At 34.0% G+C, this 18,365-nt stretch overlaps 1 protein-coding gene across 2 annotated transcripts in view; it reads left to right on the top strand.

Moving 5' to 3' along the window:
- The window catches only part of Snx13 (sorting nexin 13), a 125,705-nt gene that overhangs the window by 25,874 nt on the left and 81,466 nt on the right, over positions 1 to 18,365 (top strand). For both annotated transcript variants that reach the window (XM_069996143.1, XM_069996144.1), the window contains exons 2-5: positions 5,645 to 5,757; positions 9,670 to 9,772; positions 13,110 to 13,199; positions 14,438 to 14,559. In XM_069996143.1, coding sequence (XP_069852244.1) covers positions 5,645 to 5,757; positions 9,670 to 9,772; positions 13,110 to 13,199; positions 14,438 to 14,559 — 428 coding nt within the window. The remainder of the gene's footprint in view (positions 1 to 5,644; positions 5,758 to 9,669; positions 9,773 to 13,109; positions 13,200 to 14,437; positions 14,560 to 18,365) is intronic.

The following is an 18,365-nucleotide window of genomic DNA, read 5'->3' on the forward strand; positions in this document are numbered from 1 at the left end:
AAGCCACAATTCAGCTTCCAGCTTTTTGGTAGTTAATTGGAGATGAGACTCTTGTGGATTTTCTACCTAGGCTGGCTTCCAACTGTGATCCTTAGATTGCAGCCTTTCTGAGTAGCTAGGATTCATAGGTATGAGCTACCAGTGCCTAGCTAAGATTGGTTTCTTGTATCTTCTTTGTCACTGGATGCTAGGCTAGGACTCTTTCTAACGCCATATGGGAGTACATGACTTTTTACTACTACTGTATTAAAAATAGTGAACTAAAGTTTGAAAGTCAGTTACCTGTATGTATGTAATTCAGTGTTGGAAATGGATAAAGTTAAACCAAAAGTGAGATGGTTTTGTTACTAAAGAACAGAAGATACATAGACATATATATGTGTGTGTGTATATATATATGTGTGTGTGTATATAAATATATATATATATATATATACGCGTATACATACACACATACACACACAAAACCTAAGTGTTGTGGTCACCCCAGTTGGGAAGGAGAAGCTCTTCAGCTCTCTTGTGGCAAACATGATGGGTGAGTGGATGAGGATCTTTATTATTCTTTTATGGGAACATAGAAAGAGGTTTGGGACTAGTATGTCAGATTAATTGAGTCCTAGATCTAAATCTCAGCATTCTGTTGAAATCAGTCAGAGAATCGCTTTTAACTTGTAGATGAAATAACGTAGTGGAAACAGACCATGCTAGTAATAAGTCTGCCCTTAGGTCTATTGGGTTGTTGAATATTATATAATTTCTGTGACTCAAGTTGACATTAAAGTCATAGCAACCTTCAGTTGCTTGGCCTTGTTTGTCTGCCCTCTGCCATATAAAGTATTAAGGTGTATCATGTTAATATATCTCTGAGAATAATTAACGTATTGTAACAAAACTCATATGAGTCCAAAGTACTTTTATGAGACATCTTGACAATCTGCCTGTAGCTGATCTAAAATGACTGCTTTTTACTTGGTCCTACTTTTTACATGAGCCAGGATAATCTAGACCTGGCTCTAAATTAAATTAGCTATTCATTTATGAGCAGGGTTACTTAAGTAATCTGCTATAGCTGGACCTGATTAGAGAGGTGATTTCATCTAAAAAATTTGGAAAATTATGCAGGAGGTGACAAACTGGAACCTGTAACTTTTGGTTCTGTTCACACTATTTTACTGCCTTTCCAAGGATCAAATGAGATAACTGTCAGTATGCCTTGATAGACATAAAATATAAGGTAGATCAGTTCCACTTACTTTGTATTTTCAGGAGGCATATATGTTTCTTTTCATTGTCATTTCAACATGCTAACATACTTAGACATAGTTTTCTGAGCATGTTTCTGGGCATGGTAAATTGACACCCTTTGAAATGGAAATTCTTTCCATTTGGGGATACAGAATTGATTTCTTAATAAAAAATTTATGCTTTATTTTCAAATTGAGGATTTATTATGATAGTTTTTGGACTGGTTTCTTAGGAGGCATTTTAATTCATTAATACTTAGATGAAGCCAGTTTCCTATAGCTCACATTTATAATCTTAGTTACTGAGGAATCTGAGATCTAGAATTGAGGTTTAAAGCCAACCAGGCAGACAAGTCCAAAAGACTCTTACCTTCATTAAACACCAGAAACTGCACCTGGAGATGTGGCTAACGTGGTGGAGCACCAGCCTTGAGCAGAAAAAAACCCTAGTAAGGGCTTGAGGCCTTGAATTCAAACCTCAGTACTGGAAGATACAAACAAAAATACTTAGCTGAAAAATACTTAGGATACTCATATATGATTTTTCTTAAAATCTTAATTTTAAATTCAGGTTGACAAATTTCAGTGTTTATATAAGAAACTAGGATTTGCTCAGGGTTATATTGCACTTTTAATGACTTTGTGACCTTTATAAAGCTTTTAAATGTCCCTGTGCCTTAGTTTTAGTATAGTTAAAGTAGGTATTATAAAGGTGACTAAGGTAAATTGACCACTGGACCATGGATTCATTTGTAGTTCATCACAGCCACATTATCTAGGAGAGGCAATAAAGACATATGTGACTACATTACTAAAAAAACAAAAAATGGAGAAATTTGAACTTGAGTAGTATAACTCCATCACTTTTGAGCATTTATGTTCTACTATCTTCTCCACTACCTTGTAAGTTGTTCATAGCAGTAAATGAGGTGGTATATAGAATGCTTGGTACAATTTTGATTTTCACATATTGAAATTATGAATAACCATTCATGGATATAGAGATTAATTTAGGAAGGCTTATAAATAAACAACTATCCTTGGTTGAGATAATTTTGGCAGCTTGTAAGACATGAATCACAGGCTCTGCTCCAGATACACTGAATGAAAATGTACATTTTAAGACTATTCACTGCCAGACACTGGTGGTTCATACATATAATCCTAGATACACAAGAAGCTGAGATCTGAGGATTGCAGTTGAAAGCTAGCTTGAAATTCTAGGAAGAAAATGGACATTGGAGTCTTACTTATAAGTAACCAGCAAAAAGCTAAAAGTGGAATTGTGGTTCAAATGGTAGAATGGTAGCCTTGAGAGAAAAAGCTTAAGAGAGAAAATCTGGGTCCTGGTTTCAAGCTCAAATATGGGAACCAAAAACAAAACAAAACAACAACAACAAAACAATCCCAAACTACACACTTACCTTTAGTTTGTAAGTAGTACAGAATAGGATCTTGAGGGTTTCTTAGATTACATAAACAGCATAACTATTTCAGTGTTGATTTTTTTTTTTATTTAGCAAAGAAAACGGCAATATATTAAAAACTAGCTATAACTTTTTTGCTTTCATTGTAGGTCATATGTTTAGGTAATACACTGAATTTGTGAAACATTTTTGACTGTGTGTAGGACAAAATTAGCCTAATTTCATCAGCATTATTATTTTAGGAAGTAATTGGAACTCAGAAAACATTAAGTGATGTTAGATTGAGTGATTAATAGCATGAAACCATTTTTTGACACTTCACAATTCTGAAATTTCAGTGACGCAGATTAATAGCAAAGCAAATGAACGAAGTGTTTGTCTTGCTTGATAAGAAATGTGTAATTTTATTAGTCTTTGGAATTTGAAAGGTACTACAGAGATGGGTTATATCTAAGTGGTAGAACATGGTCTAGTATATGACACTTCAAGTATACAGCTGTTGGAGCCTCATCATCAACAACAAACAAAAGCAACAAGATGGAAAACAAAAATTTCCTTTTATTTTATTAAGATTTTGAAAAAAATGTGATAGTAATTCCTGATTACTGCTAAATCACTAGCACTGGTAAAGTGTAGATATTCATAGATTTTGGATTTTGTTTGAGTGAATAGGAGTGTGTGTGTGTGTGTGTGTGTGTGTGTGTGTGTGTGTGTGTGTGTGTCTGTGTCTGTGTCTGTGTCTGTGTCTGGCTGTCTGTGTATATGTGTATGAATGTGAATGTGTGTAGAATTTTGCTGTCTTTTTCAAATGGTAGGAGACCTGTAAGGATCTAGAAAGATAACTTTTTTTTTTTTTGACAATTTGAGGGTCTCCCTCTGCTAATTTAATTACTTTGTTAATTTTTTCCATACCAACTATTTTTGATTGTTTTTTGAAAATTCTTTAATTGTGAAAGATATAATTCAAATGTTTGAGCATATAGAGTATTTTTTACAATTAAAACCAATTACCTGTAAATAAAAGCAATTTGAGAAGCTACTGATGGTTTTCCTCCCATTATATACTTCTTTATCCTTAGATATAAACATTTCCTTGGTTTTGGTTTTAAAACCTATGAATATATTCCTGAGCAATAAGTTGTCTAGTTTTGAAAAATAGATTAGCTAACATAAATTTGTGTACAGAAAACATAATAGTGCTAACATTAGACCAGATCTTATTGGAAAAGATAGGTTGAATAAATTATCTGGGTCATGTATGCAGTTCTATGAGGAGTTTACAGGTACTCTTTTCTTGAGATATTAGTGGATACTTTTGTGTGGGTCTTGAGAAAAAAGCATCTTTTTTCCTGTAGTTGAGTCTTTGGTAGTACTGTAGTATACATCCAGTATTGTATGTTCAGCAGAAGTGTTTTTGGAGGGACTGGGTTGCTCTGCTTTGTTCTAAATCACTATGTCCTACTTTCAGCTCTGAAAAGGAAGTCACAGGGGACCACTTCTGTAGGTAAAATAGTATTCCCAACTGACTGAGATAGCAGAACATGAAAGCCCCGCATTCTGTGCTCTGGTTAAAAATTAATAGTGGTCAGGATGAGGAGAAAAGATTAAAAAAAATAGCTTTGAACAACAGTCATGTCATGCAGTAGGGGAAAAAGTAAAAGACAAAAAGACACCAGGGAAGGTATGAATAAAATAGAAAAATATTACTTTGTTACAGGGAGACTTGCTATTCTAAATAAATCCTTTCTAAATAATTTGTCAGGATTTCTGTTAATGTATTCCTTTTGATTCAGAGCTGCTTAAAGTAGTCCACAGTTTTTTTCTCCATGATACTTTCCCCCATCTCATACAATTAATATGTTTATATATTTGTGTTTCCAAGCTTTGAACTTAGGAGGGTATACTTACGTTTCTCCCCTTGTTGAAGATGGAAGATGGAATTATGAAGGGTACTTTCTGTTCCTTGTTTCTTCCTTAGAACCTGGAATTGTGCTTTAGCACATAGGACACAGTCAATGACTGGTGAATAATGAATGAATGAATAAAACTCTCCTTTCTTTCATAACCACAGCAGTTACTGTCTGTTTCATAGTCTTTTGGTCATTAATTTTTTTGGATTAGCATCTTATAATGCTTTCTATTATTTTCTTTTAGTTCAGTGTCAAATTGTTTCATTCCTATAAGACATTCTTCTCTGTGCTACTTAATGGTGGAAGTGGGACAAATACTTTCTTTGTGGACCTCACAGTGCAGGGCACATAGATGTAGATAGAAATTTGCTGAATTGAATGCATTCACTTATTCATACTGACTGAAAATTCCTAAAATCAAGTTGGCCCTTAAGAAAAGGATTATTTTTACTAGATAAAACAGGGCAGTTTTATATAAAATAATTTTGAAAAAAGGTTGGAGACTTTTTTGGAAATACTTTGCTTTTGAACTTATGGTAAAATTTGGAAATTGGAAGTGGAAACTTTTGCTATTAAAATTTTATTTCTGAACACCATTTGAACAAAAGAAAAATATTATAAAAATCTATACACTTTTTACCTTGAAATTCAATTTTTAGAAAATGTCTCTTTATGCTATAGTTTGTGAGACTTAATTTTAAAATTAAAATTTCTAAATAGGTGTGACTACCTGTTTAATGTTTTGCATGATGTATTTACAAATATAAATATACAGATACTCTACAAAAACTGTTTTTCATGCTAGCTTTTCACTTAGTAATGTATGTAACTTTCTTGCTATACCTTTTTTTGCCTTACCACTAGATTTTATTTTAACCTTTGATAATGTTCTGTAAATTTCTATGTATTTTTTATTTTCAAGAGTGCATTTACAGAAGCAAATATTTTAATACTTACTGAAAAATTATAAATATTTAAAATGAAAAATTTTAAACTAATAATTTTCTTGGTTTGTTTCTAATTCATATAAAGAATTATTTATTTTTGTTTTGTTTTATTCTAGGCCAGTCTATCCATATGGGGATGGGGAAGCCTTGGCATTGTCCTTTTTCTGATAACCTTTGGACCCTTCGTAATATTTTATTTGGCATTTTATATCCTCTGCTTTGTGGGTGGGTAAGTACACTGAATAATAATTTTACAGTCATGTAGTTTACATTGTTTTAAACAAAATAACAGAGCTAAGGATATGATTTATTTCTGAATGGTGTTTTTACAAGCTGTGTTTACATCAAATATAGGTGACCATCTTTAGAATTAAATTTCACTTTTAAGATTTAAACATTCATTTTGACATTTTCCTTTTAGAGGTGAAAATTTTATTCTTTATGATAATAATTAACATGAGATACTATACCAAATTTTGCATTGTAAAAGATGTTCTATTGATTAAATGTCAAATAATAATGTTAATTATTGCTGCTAATGAATGTTGTCTCCTTGGTCTAGACAGATAAGTACATGATTTTGAGCTTCCTCTTCATTTATTTGTTTTACAATATTTATGTTTTTCCTTAAGTTAATAAACTTTTACAAAGGAGATTTTGGCCATACCCTACAGCTTCTTATGAAAGGCATTTGACATTAGAGGAGAATTGTAAGAAAATACATAGACAAATGAAATGCTTGTTGTTTACACTCTAACAATTGTAGGTAGCTTAGCAGAAAGTGTTTTGTTTTCAATATATACTCTATTCTTAAATAATTAGTTGAATAATGTATACTTAGGAGATCTTTTTGAAAAAACCTTTGAGACCCCCTAAATGTTAGGATGAATGGCTTGAGCCTGTAGGTTTAAAGAATTTAGCTGAAATGAACATAGCACAAGTAAACAATTTTAAGTAACACTGTATGAGACACTGAAGGAAGGAGAGTGGCTTTTGAATACATTTGTCAACTTCTTTCAGGATATGGATTTGAAAGCCCTATGTTCATTCAGTAACGTAAATGAAGTTACAGTAATTCAGTAATACGAACATACTATTTAATGAGAAATCATTCTAAAGAAAACAGTATTGGGGTGGGAAGTTGGCTCAGTGGTAGAGTGCTTGCCTCATATTCATGAGGCCCTGGGTTCGATTCCTCGGCACCACATAAGCAGAAAAAAGCCAGAAGTGGCACTGTGGCTTAAGTGGTAGAGTGCTAGCCTTGAGCTGAACAGCTGAGGGACAGCTCCCAGGCCCAGAGTTCAGCCCATGACTGACCAACACCCCTCCCCCCCCCAAAAAAAAAGAAAAAAAAACTATTTTTGTTAGATTCCAGTATTTTCATAATACTTATCTAAATCTGATACTTTGTTTTGAAATAAGTAAGCTTATTTCAGCCTTAGGAGTCAAATAAGATGGAGTTAAGAGTTATCTTTATAGATAATGATTGAAGACTGTACAGGTCTGCAATCAGGTGGGCTTCAAAGTACACTCTCCTCACTTACACATTAAGGGCACAGGTTACCTTTCCTACTCAGAGTCAAGGCTGATTTCACTGCAAAGGTGTTTGTCTTGAGGAAATACTGCTATTAAAGGGGGAAGCTTATTCTTATTTCACTAATTGAACTGATCCCTGTTAAGAGTGAAAAATTTTAAATCCAATTGGGATTTAAAACTACCAAGACATTGTCAGGGAAATAGATTTCAGCATTTGAGATGAAGATAAGAGTCATTGGACGATTGAGAGAGAGAGAAATATTTCTCTTAAACTCTATGTGATTTGAAACACAGAGGATGATCAGCCTGTTCGTTTTAATCTCATGTATAGTATATTTTATTAATATTTTTCTGAATTTATTAATTTGTCAGGGAATAACTTTAAAAGCTCTTGGATTATTGACAAAATTTGGTATAATTTTAGATTTAAATTGGTTATTGAAATTTGTGGTATGTGTTCTAAAAACTGTTGAGATCACATCTTTACAGTCATATTATACAATATAATATTTCAGGTTCATGCTAAGACATAAATTTAGATCTAGACTATGTTGATCTCAGTGAATGTTACTAACATGGTGAAGCTATTTCTGTTTCTACTAGAAGATCTCTGAAATTCATTTCAGGAAGATTAAGCATTTATAGACTACTCTATTATGGTCAACGATTATCATAATTTCTGTGTCAAACCTCTTTTACTTGGTTCTAATGAAGAATGATTGTCCCTTCTTTAATGTAATTTAGTACAGCTTAATGTGCTATGAATTAAAAGAACAAAGATAAGCCTTTTAAAGTCAAGTGATGACATATTTCATAAATTTAGAATAATTTCTTAGGGTATATTTTCAGATTGATGTAGTGTCCCCTTCCCTTTTGAGGGGGATAATGAATTCAGGGCTTTGTGCTTTCTCAGTAAGGGCTCTACCACTTGAGCCACATCCTAGATCTTCATTGAGTAAATTACTAAAGGTTTTGTTGTCTTTCTTAAAATGACACATGTGAAAGGAATTATTAATACAGTTTTCTGTAGACTCCTTTTTTTTTAATTTGGTGAAAAATGTTAAGTTCTGCTGTTTACCCATCTAAAATGTACACATTTTTCTTACAGGGAGAGCTAAGCTTTTATTTTTTAATATAATGGAAACTTTTGGATATTAAAAATACCTGTCAATACCATATTATGGTTATTTTATGGCATTCTGTACCATTTTGAGGGTTATATATGCATTTGTAGCATATGATTTTTCTTAAACCTCAGTGCAGGAGCTATTAGATTCTTTATAACTTCAGATTACTTTTCCGCTTTCCTATTTTTTTTTGTTGTATCACAGGCAGTAGTTAATGTTTTTTTCAGTACGTTTTGTGAGGATATTTAGGAATTTAAGACTGACAATGTAAGTTCTAAATTGTGTTTGTAAGTATGCTTAATATTCAGTTTTATAAATTGTAAAGCTGAAATATAAGACCAACTTACTTGAATATAGAAGTATTAGATATGACATAGTTTAAATTCACTGGTAATCCTGAGTAATAGTTATAACATTGTTTTTGCATTATAATGTATGACACAGATCATTTTTAAGTTTACCTATAATTCTGTTTTAAACCTTTTAAAAGAATTAGAGCTGGGGGTATGGCTCAAGTGGTAGAGCACCAGCTGTGAGCTAAAAGAGCTTAGTGAGACTGTGTGGTCCCATTTTAAAGCTCAGGTACCAGTACATACACACCAAAACAAAAATTGAAACATATCAGAATTGGTGTAAACTTGTACTTTAAGATTAGTAGAGTGGCAGGTAGTAACAAAAAGCAGCCTGAAACTACTACTTAAGAGTTTGTCATGGGACTGGAAAGGTGGCTCAGAGGTAGAGAGCTTGCCTTGCATGCATGAGGCCCTGGGTTCGATTCCTCAGCACCACATAAGCAAAAAGAAGAAAGCCGGAAGTGGTGCTGTGGCTCAAGTGATAGAGCGCTAGCCTTGAGCTGAAGAGCTGAGGGACAGCGCCCAGGCCCAGAGTTCAGGCCCCATGACCAGACCACCCCCCCCAAAAAAAAAAGAGTTTTTCACTATTTATATAGTTTTTCACTGTTTCCTAGTTCCTCCTATTTTAGAAACACTGTAAAATTACTGTGAAATCATAAAATTAAAAGTCCATATTCTTTTGTGTATTTCTAAGGCTTTGTTTAATTGACAAAAAGTAGAATGAGAAATAGCAATAAGGTTTATTCAGTATTTACTATATCTAAACCAGTGATTATTTTACCTAGTTCCTTTGTTTTAAAGATGATATTTTGAGATAAATTTATATTTAGTTTCATAATTTTAGTCTTGTTTCAGAACCAATGACAGCTTGGATCAAGTTATGTTAATATTAATGCTTCACCTTACTTAACAGAACTGTAGAATTAGGTCCTTTAGTGATATTTTCTTCATTCTTATTTTTAAGTTGCAATAGTTTGTTTTAAATCTGAGGATATAACAAGATCCATTTCTTGTTTGCCAAGTTTCCAAACTGAATTTTTAATAAAAAAGTTGTAAGATCTGAAAAAGATATTTCATAGTAGATATTTTTGTATCTATAATTACTCTTTTTTTCCCCCCATCTAGGGGCTTAGTGGTTACTCTTCTGTTTGGGAAAACAAATTCAGAAAAATACCTAGAGCAGTGTGAACACTCATTTCTTCCTCCTACATCAACTGGGGTTCCTAAGGTAAATAGTGTAAGGGAATGGCAAACCTCAAAGTTAATTTCTCTACAGTGATTATAAATGTGATCATCAGTTATGGCTTGGCAGATTTTCCTGTTGATTAATGCTCACTAGAAATTTATGGATGATTATCTGGTCATACTTAGAAAAAACATTTTAAGGGAGCTGAGAATAGAGGAATTGAAATATGGTAGAGGAAGTAAATATATTCAAATGTTATGTGCTGTATATATCTATGGAAGTACCATAGTTAAACCCTATCACTACAAATAATTAAAAATTAATCTGTAAACATTCTCAGTGTTATGTGAAAATGTGGTAATGCAAATTTGAGCAAAAGTTAGCTTAATTTAAATGTTTTCTTAATATTTTAACATGGAATGTCAAAATGCTATATTATATTGCTATAATTAAATAATTTTACTCCTAGTAACTTTCATATGGATAATGTTTACTTAATTTTTTAGCATTATTATTAATGTATATCAATTATATATATTTATTGTTTTCACTGTGACATATATGCAAATATATGCATATATTTTGCTTTGATCATATACAACCTCCCTTTTGCTTTTTTACTTTCCCTTTTCTCATCTTCCTTTCCTTTGCCCTAACAGTTCCTCTTCTACTTTCTGGATTTTTTGTTTTGTTTGTTTCTCCACAGGAGAGTAACATATAATATGATACTTATTTCCCTTAGTTGAGCATAAGTCTTTCAGTTCCATCCATTTGTCTACAAATGACTCAAGTTCTTTCTTTGTTTGACTAATACTTCAATTTTTATGCGTGTGATATTTTTAAAATTCATTTTTCTGGTTAGTATCTATGCTGATTTCATGTCGTGGCTCTTGTGCACAGTGCTGCAATAAGCATGGTTAGTTGTCTTTTTTGTATTCTGACTTCATTTCCCTCAGATTAATACCTTCCAATGGTATAACTGGATTTCATACTTGTAACTTCTTTGTAATTTGAGACTTAAAAAAACAACCTTAGCCCGGCGCCAGTGGCTCACGCCTGTAATCCTAGCTACTGAGGAGGCTGAGATCTGAGGATCGAGGTTCAAAGCCAGCCCGGGCAAGGAAAGTCCATGAGACTCTTATCTCCAATAAACCACCACAAAACCGGAAGTGGCACTGTGGCTCAAGCGGTAGAGCGCTGGCCTTGAGCTGAAGAGCTGAGGGACAGCGCCCAAGCCCAGAGTTCAAGCCCCATGACCGACAAAAAAACCCCCAAACAAACAAACAAAAAAACAACCTTTTGCATTAGAACTTTTGTTAATATATATTCTTTGAGTATTGTTTAGTAGTCTTTTCTGAGGAATTAGACCTTTGCTTTTTTTTTTTTAGGGGAAAAATGCCTTTCTTTATTTCAAGTAGAGCAATTATTTTTTTTTTTTGTAAAAATTCTGTACAGAGGGGTTACAATTTCATGGGCAAGGTAATGAGTACATTTCTTATCAAGCATTGTAGCCTCCTCCTTTGTTTCCCCTTCCCATCCCTTCCCATCCTCCCCCCGCACTGCCACCCAATCCTCCCCACTACCCCCCCCCAAAGTTGTAAAGTTCATTTTTCGACATAGCGACTTGACCTTTGCTTTTTTTGAAGCATTTCATTCTCTTCTAGTTTATCTACTTAAGATCTTATGTGGTCTATGCTATTGCTCTTAGGCAGCAAACCTAGATAGTATGTCACTGTAATCAACACTAAGCACTTAGGTTATACTAAATTTGTAAAAATGTACATATTTATTCAATAAGTAAATTTTAGGTTACTGTAACTTTCTATATAAGCATGTTTTTTAAAAAAAATAAATAACTTATTTTTGTGCTAATACTGGGGCTTAAACTCTGAGTCTCATGTTTTTGCTTGGCTTATTTCATTTGTGGCTTGCACTCCTACCACTTGAGCCAGCTCCAGTTCCAGCTTTGCTTGTTAATTGGAGATAAGAACGTTTGTCTGTTAGCTTGGAACTATGATCCTCAGATCTAAGTTTCTTGAGAAGGTAGCAGAGCCACTGACAGCTAGCTTACTTTACAAACTAAAATAAATTTCGAGCCTTTTGAAAGAACAGTTTAAAACACACCAGTGCCAGCCAAAAAACACACACATACATGGACATACATGCACATGTGTGACACAGACATACACACACACACACACTCACACACACTATCCTTGGCTTACTCAGGGACTTCCCCTTCTATACCCTATCTTGCTGGAAGGCCTTCAGGAGAAGCCACTGTCCCTGTGATGACGCAGTATTCTGGCATCCCTCTTGAAAAACTTTCCTGGGGCTGAGGCAATGCAGCTGTTTTCAGAAAAATGTTCATGGTGGTTTGTTTGGTTTCTTTTTTTCACCATAGATTTGCTTATGTATCGTGAGCATTTCTTCCTACTGTTGGAAGTTTTTCAGTGTTGGGGTCCATGTTTTCAGAATTTTAAAGAGATACTCAATTGAGGTCAGGAAAAGCTTCTGCCGAATCTTTAAATTTTCTTGAGCCCCCTTCCCCCTTCTTTGTTAATTTTCTTTTTTCTTGCCTCTTCTTCAGCTAATATGAACTAGGCAATCAGAATTTTTTAGGACCTTTGTAACTTTACAGGACCACTGCAGTTAATTTGGTCCATTGTTACTAAAATGTGATGCAGTGAATGACTGTATATACATATGCCTGGAATTATATTTTTTAAGGATTTCCCACTTCCCGGCACTAGTGGCTCATACTTATAATCTTAGCAACTCAGGAAACTGAGATCTGAGGGTTGGGATATGAAGCCAGCCCAGAAGTTTATAAGACTCTTTTATGTAGTAGAGTCTGTAGAGGAGCTCTGGCTTAGGTGGTAGAATGACAACTGAGAGTAAAAAAGCCAAGCAAGAGCTTTAAGCCCTAAGGTCAAGCTCCAGTACTAGCACCAAAAGAAAAAAAAAGTCTCCCTCTACTTTTTACTTCATGCTACTATTGACCTTTCTAAGGAAAAGGAATACATTTTCCATAGTTACTTAAATTGTCCTTAAATAAAATCATTTTTAAAAAAATCTATTCATTTTGCAGCTAATGTGCTAGTGATTAAGACTGAGGAGTGAGAGGAAGGAATGAGATTTGAGTCTCAATAAAGCACTGTAATTTCTAAGTTCATTGAAATATGACAGTTTTTCCACATTCTAAATAATATTTGCCAATTTAAATTTTTGTAGATAGTGTTTTGCAAATGCTAGATTCTCAAGAAATTAGTATCTTGAGGATTATAAGGCAATGTTACAATGAGAATTCAATTTGAAGTGAACTGGAAAAATCTTAAATCAAGAAACTACTGAATAAAATACTATGATTTCTTTTAAGTGCTTAGAAGAAATGAAACGGGAAGCTAGGACTATTAAGATTGATAGAAGATTAACGGGTGCCAATATAATTGATGAACCTCTCCAGCAAGTAAGTTTCAGTGTGTGGTATTTGAATCGATATATGGTTTGCTAGGGTATACTGTATTTCTTTGGAGAATACTAAGATACATTTGGTTTAAATAATATGCTGAAATTTTATGATAATGCTATACATGAATTTTGTACCTGAAGTTTCTGTCTTATTTAGCATCTGTTATAAGGTAATTACTTACTATGAAAGTCTTTGGGTAAATCTACATTTGAAAATTGTTTGGCTGACAATTGAAATTTTTTTAATAATTTTCTTTCTTTTTCTTTCTCTCTCTCTTTCTTTCTCTTTTTTTTTTTTTTTTTTTTGGTCGGTTGTGGGGGCTTCAACTCAGGGCCTGGGCACTGTCTCTGAGTCTCTTTCTGCTCAAGACTAGCTTTCTGCCACTTGAGCCATAGCACCATTTCCATTTTTTGAGTGTTTAATTAGAGATAAGAGTCTCACAGGGACTTTTCTGCCAGGGCTGGCTTCAAATAGCAATCCTCAGATCTCAGCCTCGTGAGTAGTTAGGATTACAGCCACTGGTGGCCAGCTTAATTTTAGCATTATAAGCGTCAGACTATTAATTTTTGATGATAAATTAGCTCAATGGGTTTTAGAAACTTTTCTATTTTATGATTTTTTTGAAAAACACAAATTTAAATGGTTTGATTAAAATATGCTCAAAGTTAGAATTAGGTAAAACATTTCCCCTCCCATATTTTCTTCATCATTTTGATTATATGAGCATTATAAATATTTTGTACTTTAAAATCTTAACATTTATTTTAAAACAAATGCACATTTAATTTATTTATAAAAAAATGTATGTACATTGATTTGTATTATTTGCTGCTTATGAATTAATAATCCTATTGGCTATATGTGAATTCCTATATTATTATTAGACATTGTTTTGAGAATTGGTGTCTATCTACATTGTTTTGGCTCTTATTTCATCAAATTGATTTAGATTTATTATACCACTGAATTTTTTCTCCTGCAAACTATCCTTACCTGAATTTGGGTGGAGTTTGTCTATAGATAATATTTTATAAAGTGTTTGGGCAGTAAATAAATTGGAATATCAGAGTAATTTTAAAACTTTAAAACAGTTTTTAAATGATGGTAGTTTTATAATAATGGTAGGGATTTAAGATGTACATATTGACAGATAATCATCTTTATTTTTAACTTTCTGTTGTTACTTTAAGAATTCTAAAATGTTGAATTTGTTCCCTCAATATATTTTATTATAGGTTATCCAGTTTTCCTTGAGGGATTATGTCCAGTATTGGTATTATACACTAAGTGATGATGAATCTTTTCTTCTTGAAATTAGACAGACTCTTCAAAATGCCCTTATTCAGTTTGCTACTAGGTAAGATCACTACATTGTTTTTATGCAGAAAAATTGATATGTTCTGATAGGGAAAAGAATGAAATGACATGGGGCTATTAATTAAAAGGTAAGTAGAACAATATACTATTATAGTGGGTTAGTTTCCAGATTAAACATGAGGATTTTATAGAATACTTAAGCTCTGCTCTCTGTGTGTTTTGTTTTGTTTTTGTTTGTATATGTGGTCTAAAAAGGTAATTTTCAAGTCCTTTATTCCACTTACTGATAAAACATTTTCCCCATTTGTGTATATCCTCCTATTTTCAGTACTATGAAAGAAAATTAGTGGTGGTATAACTACTCTTCATAACTGCAATTTTAGAATAGTGTTGTGTTAACATTGGCACATACATGGTACAACTCCTCTCAGATGGAGGAGAGCATAGAGCATAGGCAATGGAGAATATTCAGTTTATTCATTTATTTTATTTTAGAAGAGAACTGCATTTTCTTGTTAGCTATACTAGAATGCTGACTTTAAAAATGGGCTGTTTACTTATGGTTCATTATCCTAGTAAAATGGATTTGATTTCTAAAGGTAGACACTCACTTTGAATTTAATGTTGACTTTCATTTTTATTTTTGAGAACCTTTTAACTGGAATTGTCATGTGAAAGGGAATGATCCTGAAGTTACTTTTGTTGTTGTTGTTGGTCATGGGGCTTGAACTCTGGGCACTGCCCCTCAGCTATTCAGCTCAAGACTAGTACTCTACCACTTGAGCTACAGTGCCACTTCTGGTTTTCTTGTGGTTACTTGATTAAAGTCTCACGGACTGCCCGATCTGGCTTTGAATCACAATCCTCAGATCTCAGCCTCCTGAGTAGCTAGGATTACAGTCTTGAGCCACTGGCACCCGGCCTGAAGTTACTTTTGAAAGAAAGGATTTTATGCTTGGATGATTTTGTAGGTTTACTTTTTTCTAAGAGATTTTTTAGTACCCTCTTCTTCCTCAGAATTCTTTGGTAGGTTGAATTGTTAAGGTGTTACATTCTTAAATTTGAATGTATAGTTTCCAATCAACCCTTTATTTTCCTCATTTGGGCTCTTACGAACCCTTGGAAATAGAGCTATGTTAGGAATATTCCTGTGTTTTCTACTGGTAATTTCATGTTATATTGCGCTGTTATCAACTCCCCTATTTCCAAGCTACAAGGACCTTCCTTTAGCTTGGGAGTAGAGGTAGGGAGGAAGGATGGAATATATTTCTCAGTGTCAGAAACAATAATCTTTGCTATATAGATGGATTTGTCCTCCTCTTCCTCATAATTAGTAGCAAGCAAAGTCACCAACCAGAATTACAAATACAAATTATTGTCAAAGAGATTTGAACTAGTAATTTGAAGACTTTAGTTTGTATAATGGCTCCATTACTTAGCTGTAGTACTGTTAACAGGTATTTTAAAATAAGTATAATAATACCTGTCCTGTTCTGTATTCCTCACAAGGTTTGTGCCAAGATTAAATTTTTATACTATTCAATTAATACATACTATTTTATTACTAGAATATCACATAAGTTTATTTCAGATATAAGAGCATTTTTACATTTGATAAGCTTAATTTTTAACTGTATCAAGTAAAACTTACCTGGTATTTTGAGCCATTTCTGTCCAAGGTGTTGAGGGTACAGCAGTGAATATTCATAGGTTTCTGCTCTGAGGACTGAAGTGCAAATAGAAATATGAGAATGTTGTAGAGATTGGGCAGGCAGAGTTTTAATTTAAATTTAAGTTACCATTTCTTCCAAAACTCATAATTTTATAGATTAGGTATCTAAGGTCCAAAAAAGTTAACAGTTAGTTTAGTGTTTTCCAATGAATTCTAGTTAAGAGTCTGATATTCCTTCTCTGATTGCCTACCAGATACATTCATATCTAGGTTATTCATCTGTTTCTTGCCTTTCAGTTTTCCCATTGAAATGATTTCCTTTGATCCACTCATCTCTTTTCCTTCTCTCACTCCATATCTATTTTTAAAAAATATTCTGTACTATCAAATATTAAATGTAATATCAGAAGCCAGGTACTGGTGGCTCACACCTAAAATCCTAGCTATTTAGGAGACTGACATCTGAGGATTGAAATTTGAGGCCAGCCTGGCCAGCCAAAGCCCAGAAAGTCAACTCCAATTAATCATCAAAACAAAACTGGAAGTGTGTGGCTTCTCAGGTGGTACAGTGCTGAATGAGAGTACCTAGTGAGGGTGTGAGGCCCTGAGTTCAAGTCCCATTAGTGGTACCACAAAAAAGAAAGAGAGAAAGAAAAGTAGTACATGTTTAATCACTAGAAAACCCTTGTGCCTGCCATCTTTTTTTTTTTTTTTTTTTTGGCTGTGGGGCTTGAATTCAGGGCCCAGGTGCTATTTACCTCAGCTCTTCAGCTCAAGGCTAGGATTACAGGTGTGAGCCACTGAAGCCTCGTGCCTTCCATCTTCAGACTGATTTGAATTTATATTTTTGGTTGGCCATTGGCTGTAAGTTTTGGCAAACTTAAAAAAAAAACACTGATGCTGATTTAGAGGTTTCTTTGAGGCTAAAAAATTATATCAAGTAAAGCCCTTAGCATACATATAGGTGCTTTCTCTGTGAACGACTTTCCTAAGTTAGCTCTGTGTGTGTGTGTGTGTGTGTGTGCGAGTGCGTGTGCGTGCGCATGGGTGCATGCATGTGCGCACAATCGCACGTGCACATGCATGCACGTGTATGCCAGTACTGGGCTTGAACGCAGAGCCTGAGTGCCTTCCCTTTGCCTTTTCTGCTCAAGGCTAGCATTCTACCACTTGAGTCACAGTTCTACTTCTGGCTTATAAGTGGAGATAAGAGTGTCTTTTTTCCTGCACAGGCTTGCTTTGAACTCTAATCCTCAGATCTCAGCTTCCTGAGTAGCTAGGATTACAAACATAAGCCACAGATGTCCAACTATAAGTTGGCTTTTTTAAAAAAAAATATTTTTTTAAAGACGCTGTACAGAGGGGTTATAGTTACATCAGTAAGGTAATGAATACATTTCTTATGGAGCATTGTTACCCCTTCCTTTGTTTTTCTCCTACTATCCCACCTCTCCCTTACCTCCCCCACTCCACCCCCCCCCCAAGTTGTAAAGTTCATTTCCAACATAATATCTTGTATCATTTTTGCAATGGGTCATCCTGTGTCCTTGTTTCAGCATTTTGTCGTGTGTGTGTGTGTGTGTGTGTGTGTGTGTGTGTGTGTGTGTGTGTGTGTGTGTGTGTGTGTGTGTGTGTGTGTGTGTGTGTGTGTGTGTGTGTGTGTGTGTGTGTGTGTGTGTGTGTGTGTGTACACAATGGAATTCTATACTTCCATCAGAAAGAATGACACTGACCCAGTTGTTAGGAAATGGAGAGACTTGGAAAAAATAATAGTAATGAAGTAAGCCAGACCCAAAGAAATAGAAGTCCCATGGTTTCCCATATTGGCTTTTTTGAATACTACAAAAATATACATCTTACCAAAAACTCCATGACTGTTTCCAATACCAATGTTCAGGAATTAGGTCTGTTTACAGTCACCAAAGTGCTATGTTTATCTTTGTTCTGTATTATCTGCTATACACTGTGGAGCATATAACAGCAAGAATATGTTAGCACATATCTAAACCAGGATCCCACAAATCTGAAAAGATATACCAAATTAACTTTTATTTTTCTGTTGAGTCCTTCTGTAGATTGGATTTTTGTGTTGTTTTTGAGACAGATCTCACTATGTATCCTAGGCTGACTTTGAACTCTTGAATCTTCCTATCTTAGCCCCTTAAATTCTGGGA

Source organism: Dipodomys merriami, unplaced genomic scaffold (genome assembly GCF_024711535.1).
Source record: "Dipodomys merriami isolate MVZ:Mamm:240054 unplaced genomic scaffold, mDipMer1.0.p SCAF_5, whole genome shotgun sequence".
NCBI lineage: Eukaryota > Metazoa > Chordata > Mammalia > Rodentia > Heteromyidae > Dipodomys > Dipodomys merriami.